This window comes from Eublepharis macularius, chromosome 17 (genome assembly GCF_028583425.1).
Source record: "Eublepharis macularius isolate TG4126 chromosome 17, MPM_Emac_v1.0, whole genome shotgun sequence".
NCBI lineage: Eukaryota > Metazoa > Chordata > Lepidosauria > Squamata > Eublepharidae > Eublepharis > Eublepharis macularius.
In genome coordinates this window covers 4006623-4020444 of record NC_072806.1, presented here as the reverse complement: position 1 = coordinate 4020444, position 13822 = coordinate 4006623, and the positions used below count along the sequence as shown (strand labels likewise).

Genomic DNA, 13822 nt, shown 5'->3' with positions numbered 1-13822 from the left:
TAGGTCTGAGAGCAGGGCATTGCCACATGGATCCGGCACAGGCCCTCTAAGAAGAAGCTTCGAAAAGCCTCGAAGAATTGACTTGGCTCCTTTCTGTGTAGGGCAGAAGTCTTGCCCTCTCAAAAGGGGATGACATGAAGTTAATCAGCACTAACTGACATCAAGCAATCACAAGATTTTCACCTCTTGTCTCTAAATTATAACGGGTCGTTTAGATAAGGAACTTGGAGGCTACCCCTTATCTCATTTGCAATGTACATGAGAAGCCCGGACTAGCAAAGTGTGAAATTCCTTTCTCTAACTTGTAGGAGATGTTCTGATTTATGGGACTAATTGTACTTTTCAGAAGAACGAGCGCTCTAATTGATAAGAGCCCTCCCCCCCCCCGACGAAACCCCCTGGCACTGTCGGTGACAGGCCTGATCTTCATACCTCTCCTGTCTTGTAAATTTCAATCATCTCCACCCTCCTAGCTGCAGAAGGAAATGGGGGGGGGGAGGACTTCCCTTGCTAAAACGTTTTATTCAATGTATTACATGTTTTATCCAAGAGCCTTCAATCAAAGTTTCTGAAAGGAAGCACAATTAAGGGCAAACAAATTAATTCTAACGAGATTTTCATTAGGGGGCGCTGTTTGGGCAGCCGACGCAAATGGTCTCAGACGCATCACGGAACATCTGAAAGGAAAACACCCGCCAGTTTTTCCTGAGGTTGACCACAAACAGGAAACGCCCGTAACGCCTTGACAATGAAGGCCAAGAAGGTAACCGTGCACATCCTGGGACATGCCAGCCCTTCTTGGCATGCAAACCAGCTGGGGAAGTCCCAGGTTATTCATAGCTTTCTTTTGCACATTTGACACTGGGCTTTTGGTCTTCATTTGCTTATAAACAGAGAAAGGCCTCATTAAGAAAATCAGCTAGGAAAATCCCAAATTAATCGTCACTTTGCCGTTTCTAAAACACTTCTATCCTTTGGTAGACAAAGAGAGGTAGGGGCTATGGTTGATGTGGGGGTGTCCTACTTTAGTGGGAGACTTCCCAGCAATTACTTCCATTCCTTGCTGGCACTTCACAAGCTGGGATGGAGGAATTGGGGGGGGCACACACCCGCATCACATGACATAACCTCTGGTGCAAAAACAGAAGGGACGCCTAGGATTTGCACCAAATTCTATAGTTTAATTTGAGGACTCACCCCCTCCCTCCAATTCCTCCCAGGAGGTTGCTGGCTGCAGCTGGCAAACCTAATTGGCTCCTCCAGAAACTAAACCTATAGAGAAAGCTCTCAGCCGTTTGCTTCCTTTCCGAAATCCAATGCTGAGGTCTGAAAAGCCACTCAGATAGGTCCCACCCATGCCAGTTGCTCCCTCCCTTACCATCCAGATTCCATCTTGGCTCTGCCTCCAGCCCACTGGATGTCTCCACGTTCCACCCCACTGCTCTCTGGGTTCTTCTCTGACCCCACCCCCTCCCTGTTATTCCTCAAGAGATCTGTCTACTGTGCATCAAAGTTGGCAGCACTCCCCAAAGATTCAACCCTCCCCTTCCAGTCTAACAGGTGACGGTTTCAGAGTTCCATAAAAGATGATGGGTGGCTCCCTGCTTGCGCAAACTGGAGGGATTTCCTTCATCCATCAAACCCTCCTCGGCATCCAATCCAGGATCTTTTATCTTCCCCCTTTGCCAAAGGAGCCCTGGAGCAAGACTAAGTTCGCATATATAGTCCTAGAATGGTGAGCATGTGACATCAAGAGTTGAGCAGCACGTGTGAAAAGGCCACCCCAGGGGCAGTGCCATTGTCCAGATGTTCCCACAACATCTTACTGTTCAACAAAATCAGTTCAGGCACCCAGCCAAGAGCCACCAGGAGGTGAGACATCGAGGGACATAGATATGCCTCGGTAGCTACACCCTGCTTCAATGTGCCAAGAACAGCGTTGAGGCCTTTCCTTCTGCCATTTTGTGCCCACATTCCTCCTCCGGATACTGGCAACTGAAGCTGTCCTCGTGTTGTTGTGGAAGATGCAGGAGGTTCGAAGTACCAACGGCTTCTGGGTCTGTGGGTCAAACATACAAACAGTTCAAAATGTGTCATGTCTTGGCCCCATCCATGCCAATTTTGATTCTGTCGAAGGCTTTCACGGCTGGAGAACGATGGTTGTTGTGGATTTTACGGGCTGTATAGCCGTGGTCTTGGCATTGTAGTTGGCAAAATGTCAGGAACTACAATGCCAAGGAACTACAACACCAGAAACTACAATGCCAAGGAACTACAATGCCAAGGAACTACAACGTCAGGAGCTACAATGCCAAGGAACTACAATGCCAAGGAACTACAACGTCAGGAGCTACAATGCCAAGGAACTACAATGCCAAGGAACTACAACATCAGGAACTACAATGCCAAGGAACTACAATGCCAAGGAACTACAACGTCAGGAGCTACAATGCCAAGGAACTACAACATCAGGAACTACAATGCCAAGGAACTACAATGCCAAGGAACTACAACGTCAGGAGCTACAATGCCAAGGAACTACAATGCCAAGGAACTACAACGTCGGGAACTACAATGCCAAGGAACTACAATGCCAAGGAACTACAACATCAGGAACTTCCATGCCAAGGAACTACAACACCAGAAACTACAATGCCAAGGAACTACAATGCCAAGGAACTACAACGTCAGGAGCTACAATGCCAAGGAACTACAATGCCAAGGAACTACAACATCAGGAGCTACAATGCCAAGGAACTACAATGCCAAGGAACTACAACGTCGGGAGCTACAATGCCAAGGAACTACAACATCAGGAACTACAATGCCAAGGAACTACAATGCCAAGGAACTACAACGTCAGGAGCTACAATGCCAAGGAACTACAATGCCAAGGAACTACAACATCAGGAGCTACAATGCCAAGGAACTACAATGCCAAGGAACTACAACGTCGGGAACTACAATGCCAAGGAACTACAATGCCAAGGAACTACAACGTCAGGAACTACAATGCCAAGGAACTACAACATCAGGAGCTACAATGCCAAGGAACTACAATGCCAAGGAACTACAACGTCGGGAAGTACAATGCCAAGACCACGGCTATACAGCCCGGAAAATCCACAACAACTCATTTTGATTCTGTTCTGCTGAACACAGTGTATCTTGCTATAGCTCAATATCACTTTGCTAGTGTCATAACTATTCTTTTCGCAGGCTTTCACAGGTGTTTATTTGTTGGACTGTAACAGCTTCAATTGTTTCTGACCTTGTTCTCATTCCCAGACAGTGCTGTGTCTTGCTTCCTAGTAACTCAACATGGTATCACAAATATGTGAAATGTTCTCACACCAAGAGAGCGCCAAAGTATTGTTTACGGTTGGGAGGGGGGAGAAAGGAGTAAACTAGAATGTTAAAAGAGAAGTTTCTCTCACATGATGTCATTCCTGTCAACTTCTACTCATGCTGCTTAGACGTCTGCCTCGCTTCTAAGTAGTCTTATGGACCTGTATATGGAAATGATCTGATTTCTGAATAAAAGCCATTTTGACCAAGAACTTGTGTCTTGATGCAATGGTCCAGAGATCTATCTGCTGTATCCTGTCATCCATAGCCTGACAAAATGCTGGTCTTCTTAATTCTCTGTTGGATCAAACCAAATGTCCATCATCCTATTTCCAACGGGGACAGCCAGATGCTTCTTGGGAACCCAGAAACGGGAAGATTTCCTGTTTGGTTGTTCCCAGCATCAAGTTAGGAAGCTTAGATCACCTTTCGTTCCTGCTGCTCACGTGCACACATAAGCTATCTTGGCACACGTGCAGTAAGGCATAAAGAAAATAATAATAACATTAATAATAATAACATTCAATTTATATACCGCCCTTCAGGAAGACTTAACACCCACTCAGAGCGGTTTAAAAAGTATGTTATTATTATCCCCACAGCAATCACCCTGTGAGGTGGGTGAGGCTGAGAGAGCTCTTAAGTGGCTTTAAGCTGTCTCATTTTAACCTAGGGTATATTGATAACATAATGATTTTAATGAATAGATGATTATTGAAATGGGTAAAAAGTGGGCTTGCCCCTTTGTTAACAATGATTCTAACATGAAATTAAAACAAAGCAGATTAGATGATTTTCTTATTAGTGCTTCTCCAGTTTCCTTAAAGAATAGGTTTGCCCTTTTATTGTATCAGAGCCAGGTGGAGGCTGAGGAACTGGATATTTCCCACACTTTGAATCAAAAGGATTCATTTATTTCAGTGGGGAAAGATAATATGGTAATTCCTGATGAGAAGACTGGAAAGAGATCTCAAGACTTCAGTCTGGTGACATTGCAAACCACGCTATGGACTTGTTCTCAGAGCTTGCCTCCAACACTTCATCTGAAAAAAGTCACCAAATTCATCCTGTGGCAGTGAGTTCCAAAAGCTCCTTATATGCTATGTATGAAAAAGGGACTTCAAGTCAGTCTTTCCTGAACACACCTGCCAATCAATTTCATTGGGTTGCCCTCAAAGTTCTGGCATTATGTATTATACATAAGATGTAATAAATTCTGTATTATAACAGAAGAATTTTCCTCTTTCCATCTTGACCTGGATAGCCCAGGTAAGTCTGCTTTTGTCAAATCTTTGAAGCTAAGCAGGGTTGGCCTTGGTCAGTAATTAGATGGGAGACCTCCAGCGAAGACCAGGGTTGCAGAGGCAGGCTAGTGGCAAACCACCTATGTTAGTCTCTTGCCACAAAAACCCCACCGGGGGTAGCCATAAGTCAGCTGTAACTTGAGGGCATTCCATTCCACCCTCTTCATGCTTAATTTAATTTAATTTATTACATTTATATTCCGCCCTCCCCGCATAACAATGGACCTGTCTGTCTCCTCCTTCAAGAAGACTTGGAGAAGGGCCATAGCTCTGTGACCTGTTTGGGCTGCAGAAGGTCCCAGACCCAACTGATTCCATAGCTCACATGAAGCTGCCTGGTCTTATAAATATCAGCGTTGCCTACTCAGATTGGCACCATTTCTCCAAGATCTCAGGCAGAGGTCTTTCATATTATCTGCTACCTGATCCTTTTAACTGGAGATGCTGGGAACTGAACTTGAGACCTTCTGCATGCCAAGCAAATGGTGTTTCGCTGAGCCAAGGGCCCTCTCACAGGTCTGAGCAGAGGAAATAACTTGGGGAGGGGGGCATGGCTGGATATGAACCATAGCATTGGGCTCACCTTCCATAACGGGGAGTTTCCCCCTCTTCTGCCCCCACATGCAAAAAAGTAAGAAGACCATCAGCAGGATGACGAGAACGATACCTGCCGCCGTCAGAATGGCCAAGACGTTGGCGAACACATCATCTGAGGGAAAGATGCGAAACACGAAATTTCGGAACAGTTTGCATTCCAAAAAGAATCCACTCATTCTTTGAAACAATTGCAAAATCGGATGCATCTTAGAAGGACTGCCTCTTCTGAGATAACGTCTGCTATGACACATACAAAAAACAACATGCTTTCCTCTCTTTCAAATCTATAGCTTTTACTCATATACAAATGTATAACCCTCTTAGAAGAGGCATTCCCTTTCTGTCACACTAGAGCAAATACCTCTTCTAAGCGGTTGCCTACTACGATAGAAGTATGCACCAAGTAAAAGCAAAGAAAACATGTCTATCTCTTCAGATCTATTATTTATTATAGATCCATATCAGAAGAGGTATCCATCCTCCCCTCTCACACTAAAGGGAATGCCTCTTCTAAGATGATGTCAGCTACAACATATGTATACATCAGCTGAAAAACAAAATATGCTTGTTTCCTTGGATTCACTGTTCTCATTCATACACAGATCCATCTTGGAAGAGCATCGTACCCCTGTGTCTTGCACAGGAGGGAATGCCTCTTCTAAGATGGCGCGTGCTCTGATGCATGTATCATAGAGAATCAAAGAAAGCATGCTTTTATCAACAAATTGTAACAGTCAATTGCATTATGTAAAGCAAACATGGGGAACTGTCAAGGTTCCTGGAATCAGGTGACAAGTCCACTCTGGTCCACATTCATTCACACTCCCCAAGAGAGCTCCTCATGAGAAACATTTGCACAGGCATTACCTGTTTCCACAGTTAAAAGATCAAAGCCACATTGTGCGTTATGGGTACGATTCCCTTGCCAGAGAGTTTGGAATCCGTTCCTGTTGCAGCTGTGAAGGAAGGAAGAAGGAAAAGTTTTGGATAAGATGGTTAAAATAATATGTTTAATACAACATCATGTATCAAGCAGCTATCAGACTCACAGGGCAATGCTAAGCAGAGTTACTGCAGTCTAAACCAATTGGAGTAACTCTGTTTAGGATTCCAGTGTTAGCAGCACATTTCTGGGTTGCATCTCACTAGATGGCCTTTGGAAAAGCACACTTATTTTTGCTGCCCAGATGCAATCCAGGGAATGATAATATTTATCGGCTTTACAGGATTACAAAGAATATTCTGGCATTATGTAAGTTACTGCCATTCACTCTTAGCATATGCATAGTGCTTTCAAGTGTACAATGCAATTCACATTATATTTTTGCCATCTTTCCAATAAGCCTGCAAGGTAGGCCAGTATTATTACCACCAGAATAGAAGAGTGGAGAGAATGCCTCGACTCAGAGCCTAGTGGAATTCCTAGTGGAGGTGACATACAAAACAGGAAGTTTGCAGCTCACCCTCAAAGGGACTATGATATGCCAGCAGATAGCACTTTCAGTATCTTTATTTATGAAGTGCTTTAGAAAGTTCTAAGCACTACTGTAATCTCTCCACAGCAACTCTGCAGAGTAGGCCATTTTGGTTATTAATATCTGCATGTTGCAAATGGCTGGGTGGGGTGGGTTGAAGTCTAAGGACGGGAGACTCATTTTCCAATGAAAACCCAGGCCAGGATCCACCGGAACATTCCTCCACTAGAATCCTTGTGCAAGCAGAAGTCGGGGAGGGGGGGGGGGACTCACACTAGCCCCTTGTGACAAGTGAAACATAGCTTATCCTGAAATGCTTGTCTTCTGGTGTAAAATATTGTTTAAGCAATTTCTGGGCACTGCAAGACAGAGGAAAGCTCTAGATGTTGCATAAGGTTTTATGCAAGTGGGACTGAGCTAAGTTGCTTAGGTTAGGCCTGCACATCACTGGATGCTTGCTCCCGTGAGTTAAATCTTCTCATATCACAAACTGAGAAGAATGCGTGTTGGGAGATGTCATGGTAGTTGGGAAGGGTAGTTTAAAAAGACAGAGCCAGCAGCAGGGCAAAGGCTTTGCTGTACACTGGAGCTGTGTGAAGAGGGTTTGAAATGCCAGAAGGGAAACTTCAGCCCATGATAACCTCTCCAGGTCCAAGCCCAGCTCTGGAAGGTAGCTCCAGCCCATTTCCATTCTTTGCTGCCCTCGGGTTGTGATCCCACGCAGTTTTAGACTGGAGAGATGAAATTAACAAACCATCTGAGCAGCGATCTCCACCGGCTCTGTCTTTTAAAACTACGCTTCCTGGCTAATATTGCGCTGCTCTACACTTGACAAACACGTGCCGAGGCATCTCACACAGAGGGACTCTGAGCTAGGGAGTAGTCAATGGCAACTTTCGAGATTCACCGGTTTCCCCAAGTCTCTGGAGCCAAACCAATCGTGTGTTTGTTTTTTCATAGGATGTTTGTGCTGAGTTTGGGTGGTATGAGAAGGATACTAGGGGAGATATTTCTCTCTCTCTCTCTCTCTCTCTCTCTCTCTGTCTCACACACACACACACACACACACACACACAAAACCCTTGCTCTTGGCAGCCCTGAGCTGGTGACCCTCAGATTGTTGCTTCCTGGTTAACTTCCGCCCTGATTTTCCTCTGTAAAGCTTCCGCAGGGCTCCTCTCTTAGGATCCCTCTCTTAGGCTCAGCGTTTCTTCAGTGTCAGATGCCCGGAGACGATTCTCTCCATCTTTGCATGGGCAGTGGGGAGCAACTTCATCCCGTTGGGCCCGGTTTACATGCGGGCCCCCTTTCCAGTGGGCTGAGCTGGAAATGTTATAAAGCAAGCACAACCAGGAACTTACTCTGTCCACGCGATGCAACAGCCAATCTTCTTGTCCCAATAAGTTCCATAGGGACACTCTTGGCAGAAATATTCGAAATCAATGGTGCCTGTGAGAGAAAGGAGGAGGGAAATATGAGTTCCTTCTGAATAATTCCCAGCAGGGTTTACAGCTGACCTGACCGTAATAAGAGCCAGCAGGGCTTTTTTTCTGGGAAAAGAAGTGGGGGAACTCAGTGGGTTGCCCTTGGAGAAAATGGTCACATGGCTGGTGGCCCCGCCCCCTGATCTCCAGACAGAGGGGAGTTGAGATTGCTGGGCAGCGTGGAGGGCCATCTCAACTCCCCTCTGTCTGGAGATCAGGGGGCGGGGCCACCAGCCATGTGACCATTTTCAAGAGGTTCCGGAACTCCGTTCCACCACGTCCCTGCTGAAAAAAAGCCCTGAGAGCCAGTGCACCAAAAAACCAGTAAACTACAGACTCTTTCAGGCTCCATCAAAGAACCTGTCAATTCCTTCCGTGCTTCTCCTCATTCCAGCTGGATGTGGGTAGAAAATGAAATCTGGCCCTCAAGTCAGAATTGACTTATGGTGACCCCCGGTGAAGTTTTCATGGCAAGAGACAAACAGAGGTGGTTTGCCATTGCAACCCTGGTCTTCATTGGGGGTGTCCCACCCAATTACTAACCAAGGTGGGCCGTGCTTGGCTTTGAGATCAGGCTCTCCTGGCCTATCCAGGTCAGGGCAATAGAGTAATGGTGGTGGAGAGTGCCCTCAAGTCAGAGCTGACTTATGGCGACCCCTGGTGGGGTTTTCATGGCAAGAAACTCAGAGGTGGTTTGCCATTGTCTGGCTCTGCAACACTGGTCTTCCTTGGAGGTCTCCCATCCAATTACTAACCACGGCCGACTCTGCTTAGCTTCTGGGATCTGATGAGATCAGGCTCACCTGGGCTATCCAGGTCAGGCTATAATGTGGGTAGAGTCAGGGTCAAAGCTCCACATTACCATGAAGTTTGCTGGGTGAGTTTAGCCCAATCACTCTCTCTCAGTCTGCTCTAGGTCTTAGTCCAAGGCTCTGAGCACTATAATACAGTGTGAGATTTGGATGGGAGTCTTGCCATTAACTCCGCCCCCTTCACCATGTTCTGGATTGTGCCCTCCCACGAGCTGCATGTGGCACCTAGTTTGCATGTCCAGTCAAGCATTCCCCCTCTTATGTATTGCTTGGCCCTCGGTTGGGCCTCCCTTCGACTTTCACCTCTTCACAAAAGAATCCCCCTGCACATGTGCCCTGGAACCCCTGCTCATTGCAAAACATTCTGGGGATGTCTTTTTATGCAAACAGCCACCATGCTGCCCCGCAACTCCAGACAGGGCAGCATTACTGATCTGTTCATTCTGTCATTCTCTAATTATCTAATTTCCGGGCATGCTAAGGTCTCTGGAAAATATTATAAAAACACCTGCATTCAAGGAAGCAAGGAGCTACGCCAGGGTTACCTGAGCACTGCAGTTCCTCCCCTTCTTTGCATTTTGGGACTGGCCGGCACTTATCACATCGAGGGTTAGAACAGACTTTTCCAAGACAGTCCTCCTTGGAAGCCAAGACATCGCAACATGGTTTGGAAATCCCTTCTGTCAGTCAAGGAAGTTCAGATTAGATCAGATTCACAAGGATTAGGGGACAAATTGCTACAAACTCTTGTTCTATTGACTGCCACCAATGGCTGATAAGGATAGCGTTGTTTGATTGTAATGGACTAACTCGTGTACCAGTGTGGTGTAGTATCAGACTGGGACCAGAGAGTCTCAGGTTCGAATCCTTGCGTAGTCATGAAGTGGACTGGCTGACTTTGGGCCAGGCATAAACACACTCTTTCTCCCGGCCTAAATTACCCAACAGGGCTGTTGTGAGGACAAAATGGAGTGGGGTGGGGGAAGGGGAAATTATGTATGTCTCCCTGAACTAATTGGTGGAAGAATGGGATAAAAATGGATAAGCTATTACATATTCTAGTAGAGGCTAATAAATGGCAACTCAGAGCCAAGCCACAAGTGACGCCTGACACAGGTTGGACACTTGTCAGCTTCCCTCAAGTTTTGATGGGAAATGTAGGCGTCCTGGTCTTGCAGCTGTAATGGAGAGCCAAGCTATAAAACCAGGACGCCTACATTTCCCATCAAAACTTGAGGTAAGCTGACAAGTGTCCAACCTGTGTCAGGCGTCGCTTGTGGCTTGGCTCTCACTTGGCCACCAGTGATAATATCCTATGACATACACCACTTTCCCTAACATGATATAGTTTTAAGACTAACCAGCTTTATTGTAGCATAAGCTTTTGAGAACCGCAGCTCTCTTCGTCAGATGCATCTGATGAAGAGAGCTGTGGTTCACGGAAGCTTATGCGATATTAAACTTGGTTAGTCTTAAAGGTGCTACAGGACTCTTTTTGCAACTACTAACACAGCTAACTCCTCTGGATCTATGATATAGTTTGTTTCAGGTATAAAAAAGAGCAAGAGTCCCGTAGCACCTATAAGACTAACAAAATTTGGGGTAGAGTAGGACCTTTCATGAGTCACAAGTGAGCTGCGGCTCGCAAAAGCTCCTACCCTACCACAAATTTTGTTAGTCTTATAAATGCTACTGGACTCTTGCTCTTTTCGACTGCTACAGACAGACTAACATCTTGATTAGTTTCAGGGGGTTGGTGTATAATAGAAGAGCAAAATTTGTGTCCAGTAGCTCCTTAAAAACCAACTAGATTTCCAAGGTAGGAGCTTCCAAGAGTTAAAGCTCCCCTTGGTCAGATACCATGGAATGGGAAAAGATAGCAATCAGAAGGTGGGGAAAGTATTACAAATTAGTTAAGATTAGGGTCTGCCATCCAGTTTTTCTCTTCAAAATTACACAATTTCTTAAGAGTTTCTCTCCCTTCATGAGTCACTGTCATGCTTTCATTAGTTCCTCAAAGGATGCAAAATTTTGCTTTTGTTATGTTGTAGGCAAGGGGGAGAGAGATGATATAGCCTTAAAAATATTCCTAGTATCGGGAAAGTGGCTAGAGAAAACTTTCTCCTCTCTCAATATACTGGAACTGAAGGTCACCCATTGAAGATGAGGGGCAGTCGATTCTGAAATACACATGCATCCATATCAATATATCCTACACATGCTGATTCCGCACACGTTGGATAATGCACTTCCAATCCTCTTTATAGATCATTTGGAATGAATTTTTTTGTTTACGGAACAAAAAATCCACCTCAAACGATTGATAAAGTGCATTGAAAGTGCATTATCCAACATGTGCGGAATCAGCCACAGTCTCAGTATTATTCTACTGGAAATCTTTTAATTAGTGCATGTTTCAATAAAAAAGGACAGGATTTATAGGATTTATAAAACAGGATAAGCTAGTACTGCTGAAGAAAGTGGTGTGTGCAGTAGGATTCTAACCACAGACACCTAACAAGGATTACCAATGGGCCCAGAGAAAAAAGTGTCTTGACCCTTTAAGAGATGCTTAATTTGTGGAAATGAGCAGTGAAGCTTTTCATGACATGGAGGTGAATCACTTGACAAATAACCCTCTTAAAGGGACCGGGCATTTTTTTCCCTCCAAGCCAGCGGGGACCCCTATTATTAACAGCAATTCTAAACAGGTCTACTTAGAGTCCTTCTGATATCAACCCAGTGGGACTTACTGCCAAGAAAGCATTCTTAAGATTTCACTATAAGTCATTTATCAGCTTGGACGAGAGTTGTATATGCAACAAAATGGAATGCAGAATCTTGTCCAAACATGACTGATTGGATGAATACATTGTATGAATATGCGTCGATGGCAAAATTAACATCTAATAGGTATAACAGACCAAACCAATAATTTCAGAAAAAATGGAAAGTTTTTTTAATACGTAGCTGCAAACTAAGGGGAATTAAATATAAGTAATATAAGTATGAGAGTATATAAGTAATATTAAAATAGATCAATTGTTAGCAAGCTAATATGCTGAACATAGTAAGATTGAATATAATGTTGAATATAAAATGCAAAATATAAAAGGCTGTACGTGAAGTATCTTAAGTATGTATGGGGATGGAGAGGGGAAACATTATGTAGTTTCACTATTCTGATAAAGTCTTTGCTTGTACGTTACATGTATTCTGTTTGTTTTTTATGTTTCATTCATGATTTACTGTTTAAATTTAAAAAAAGAAAACAATATTTTTCGAAAAAAACGTATCAGCCTAGACTCTAGGATAGGATATAGAAACTATAACATGTTTTTAAAAATTCATACATTTTATAGGAAATACATTGCGTGAAGAACCGAATAAAATATGAAAATAAAGAATCACAAGTTCTGGTCAAGGATATATAAAACTCCAAATGGAGATGGAGAGGGAACGGACACGGCAAGGATAAAAAAATGGGAAATCTTCCCTAGGCTTGGCACCTCTTGCCAAACGAAAACACTGGACACAGCTTACCTGTGCAGCATACTTTACCGCCATATCCTATCACTGGAGGCAACCCATCTTGGGCAGCTTCTCTTAACTCTCCACATAACCAAAGGACTGCAAAGTAAAGCAAACGGGTCTCCAGTCCTTTGGTCACAGCCGCCATCTCTTCCGTTCTCTGTCCGAGCTTTGAAACACTGGGCTGTTTCCCCCGTCCACGCTGGCCTTGCGCCGTTCCACTCCTTGTGTGGATCTGCTGGGTCCTCTCTGGTTGTCCACTTTCTCTCCCCCTTCTCCGCCTTGCTTCTTACGCTCCATTATGTAGTGTGGAAACCCACGCACTTCAGTGGAATCGAGTCATGTGGTCCACTTCCTGTGGCATTTCGAGTCCTGAACATCAGCAGCGTTACAGCCTCTCGTCTTCCTCAAAGAGAAATAAAGAGGAAGTCAGAGAGCTGCTTTCAGCTCGCAGCAAGAGACATCCTGAAAGGTTGCTGCTGGAGCTGTCTCTCAATTAGATAAAAGGATGAATGAACTCATCCTGTCGCATGATTTGGCAACCTCAGCACGGGCCGTTGCCCAGGAAAACTCGTGTCAAAGGTTGGCACTGTCTTGGCTTTCAAAGGGGATTAGACAGATTCATGAAAGAGACGTCCATCAATGGCTACTAGCCATGGTGACTAAAGGGATCCGCCACATCCAGAGGGAGCAAATTTTTGAATGGCAGTGCCAAGAGGCAGCCTCCCAGGAAGGCCTCGGCCTCTATGCCCTGTTGTTGGCCCTCCAGAGTAAATGGTGGGTTGGCCACCGTGTGAGACAGAATGCTAGATGAACCACTGCTCCAATTCAGCATGGCTCATCATATCTTCACCAAAAGGGTGATACCAAGGGATCTTGACCAAAGATAAGAAACTCAGCCGGAGTGATCCTAAAAATCTCATGCACACTTCACCCCCCACCCTCAATGTCTTCATTGTGATTCTGTTTCAAGGATTTGTTCTAAGCTGCCTTGGACAGCCTGGAATCTCGACTGAATTCCTGGGAGTGTGTGAACTGCTCAGCTCCCCCACGTCCTGCATTCCCGGATCCAGTCAAGGTGTCAAACTAGGGGTCCCAGTTCCCCGTGCCTCCCCTTACCCCACAAGCCATGGTGAGAGGGGGTGGAGGCTGGGAGTGAAGGTTCCCCCATCTCCACTGGGGGAATGGGGAGCCTATGTGTGGGCATAGGGGAGCCCCTGACCACTCTCTGCCCATGGCCCTCAAAACCTGGAACTGGCCTGGCTCCTTGT

General features: G+C 45.2%; 1 protein-coding gene across 1 annotated transcript; it reads right to left on the bottom strand.

Annotated features, from left to right (window-relative positions):
• Positions 1-502: 502 nt before the first annotated feature.
• Positions 503-12920, bottom strand: TNFRSF18 (TNF receptor superfamily member 18). The gene is made up of 6 exons (XM_055001536.1): positions 12564-12920; positions 9566-9700; positions 8086-8173; positions 6117-6205; positions 5236-5361; positions 503-2059 (listed from the first exon to the last, which is right to left on the bottom strand). Exons 1-6 carry the CDS (start codon positions 12697-12699, stop codon positions 1920-1922), a joined length of 714 nt encoding a protein of 237 aa, XP_054857511.1. The 5' UTR covers positions 12700-12920; the 3' UTR covers positions 503-1919.
• Between the last annotated feature and the right edge of the window lie 902 nt (positions 12921-13822).

Excerpts from the sequence above, each read along its gene's own strand:
- TNFRSF18 (XM_055001536.1), bottom strand. The coding sequence starts at position 12,699 with ATGGCGGCTGTGACCAAAGGACTGGAGACCCGTTTGCTTTACTTTGCA. Across the intron at positions 8,174-9,565 it reads GGAGGAACTGCAGTGCTCAG|GCACCATTGATTTCGAATAT; the intron begins GTAACCCTGGCG and ends TTTCTCTCACAG. Across the intron at positions 5,362-6,116 it reads TCTTTTAACTGTGGAAACAG|ATGATGTGTTCGCCAACGTC; the intron begins GTAATGCCTGTG and ends TCTTTCCCTCAG.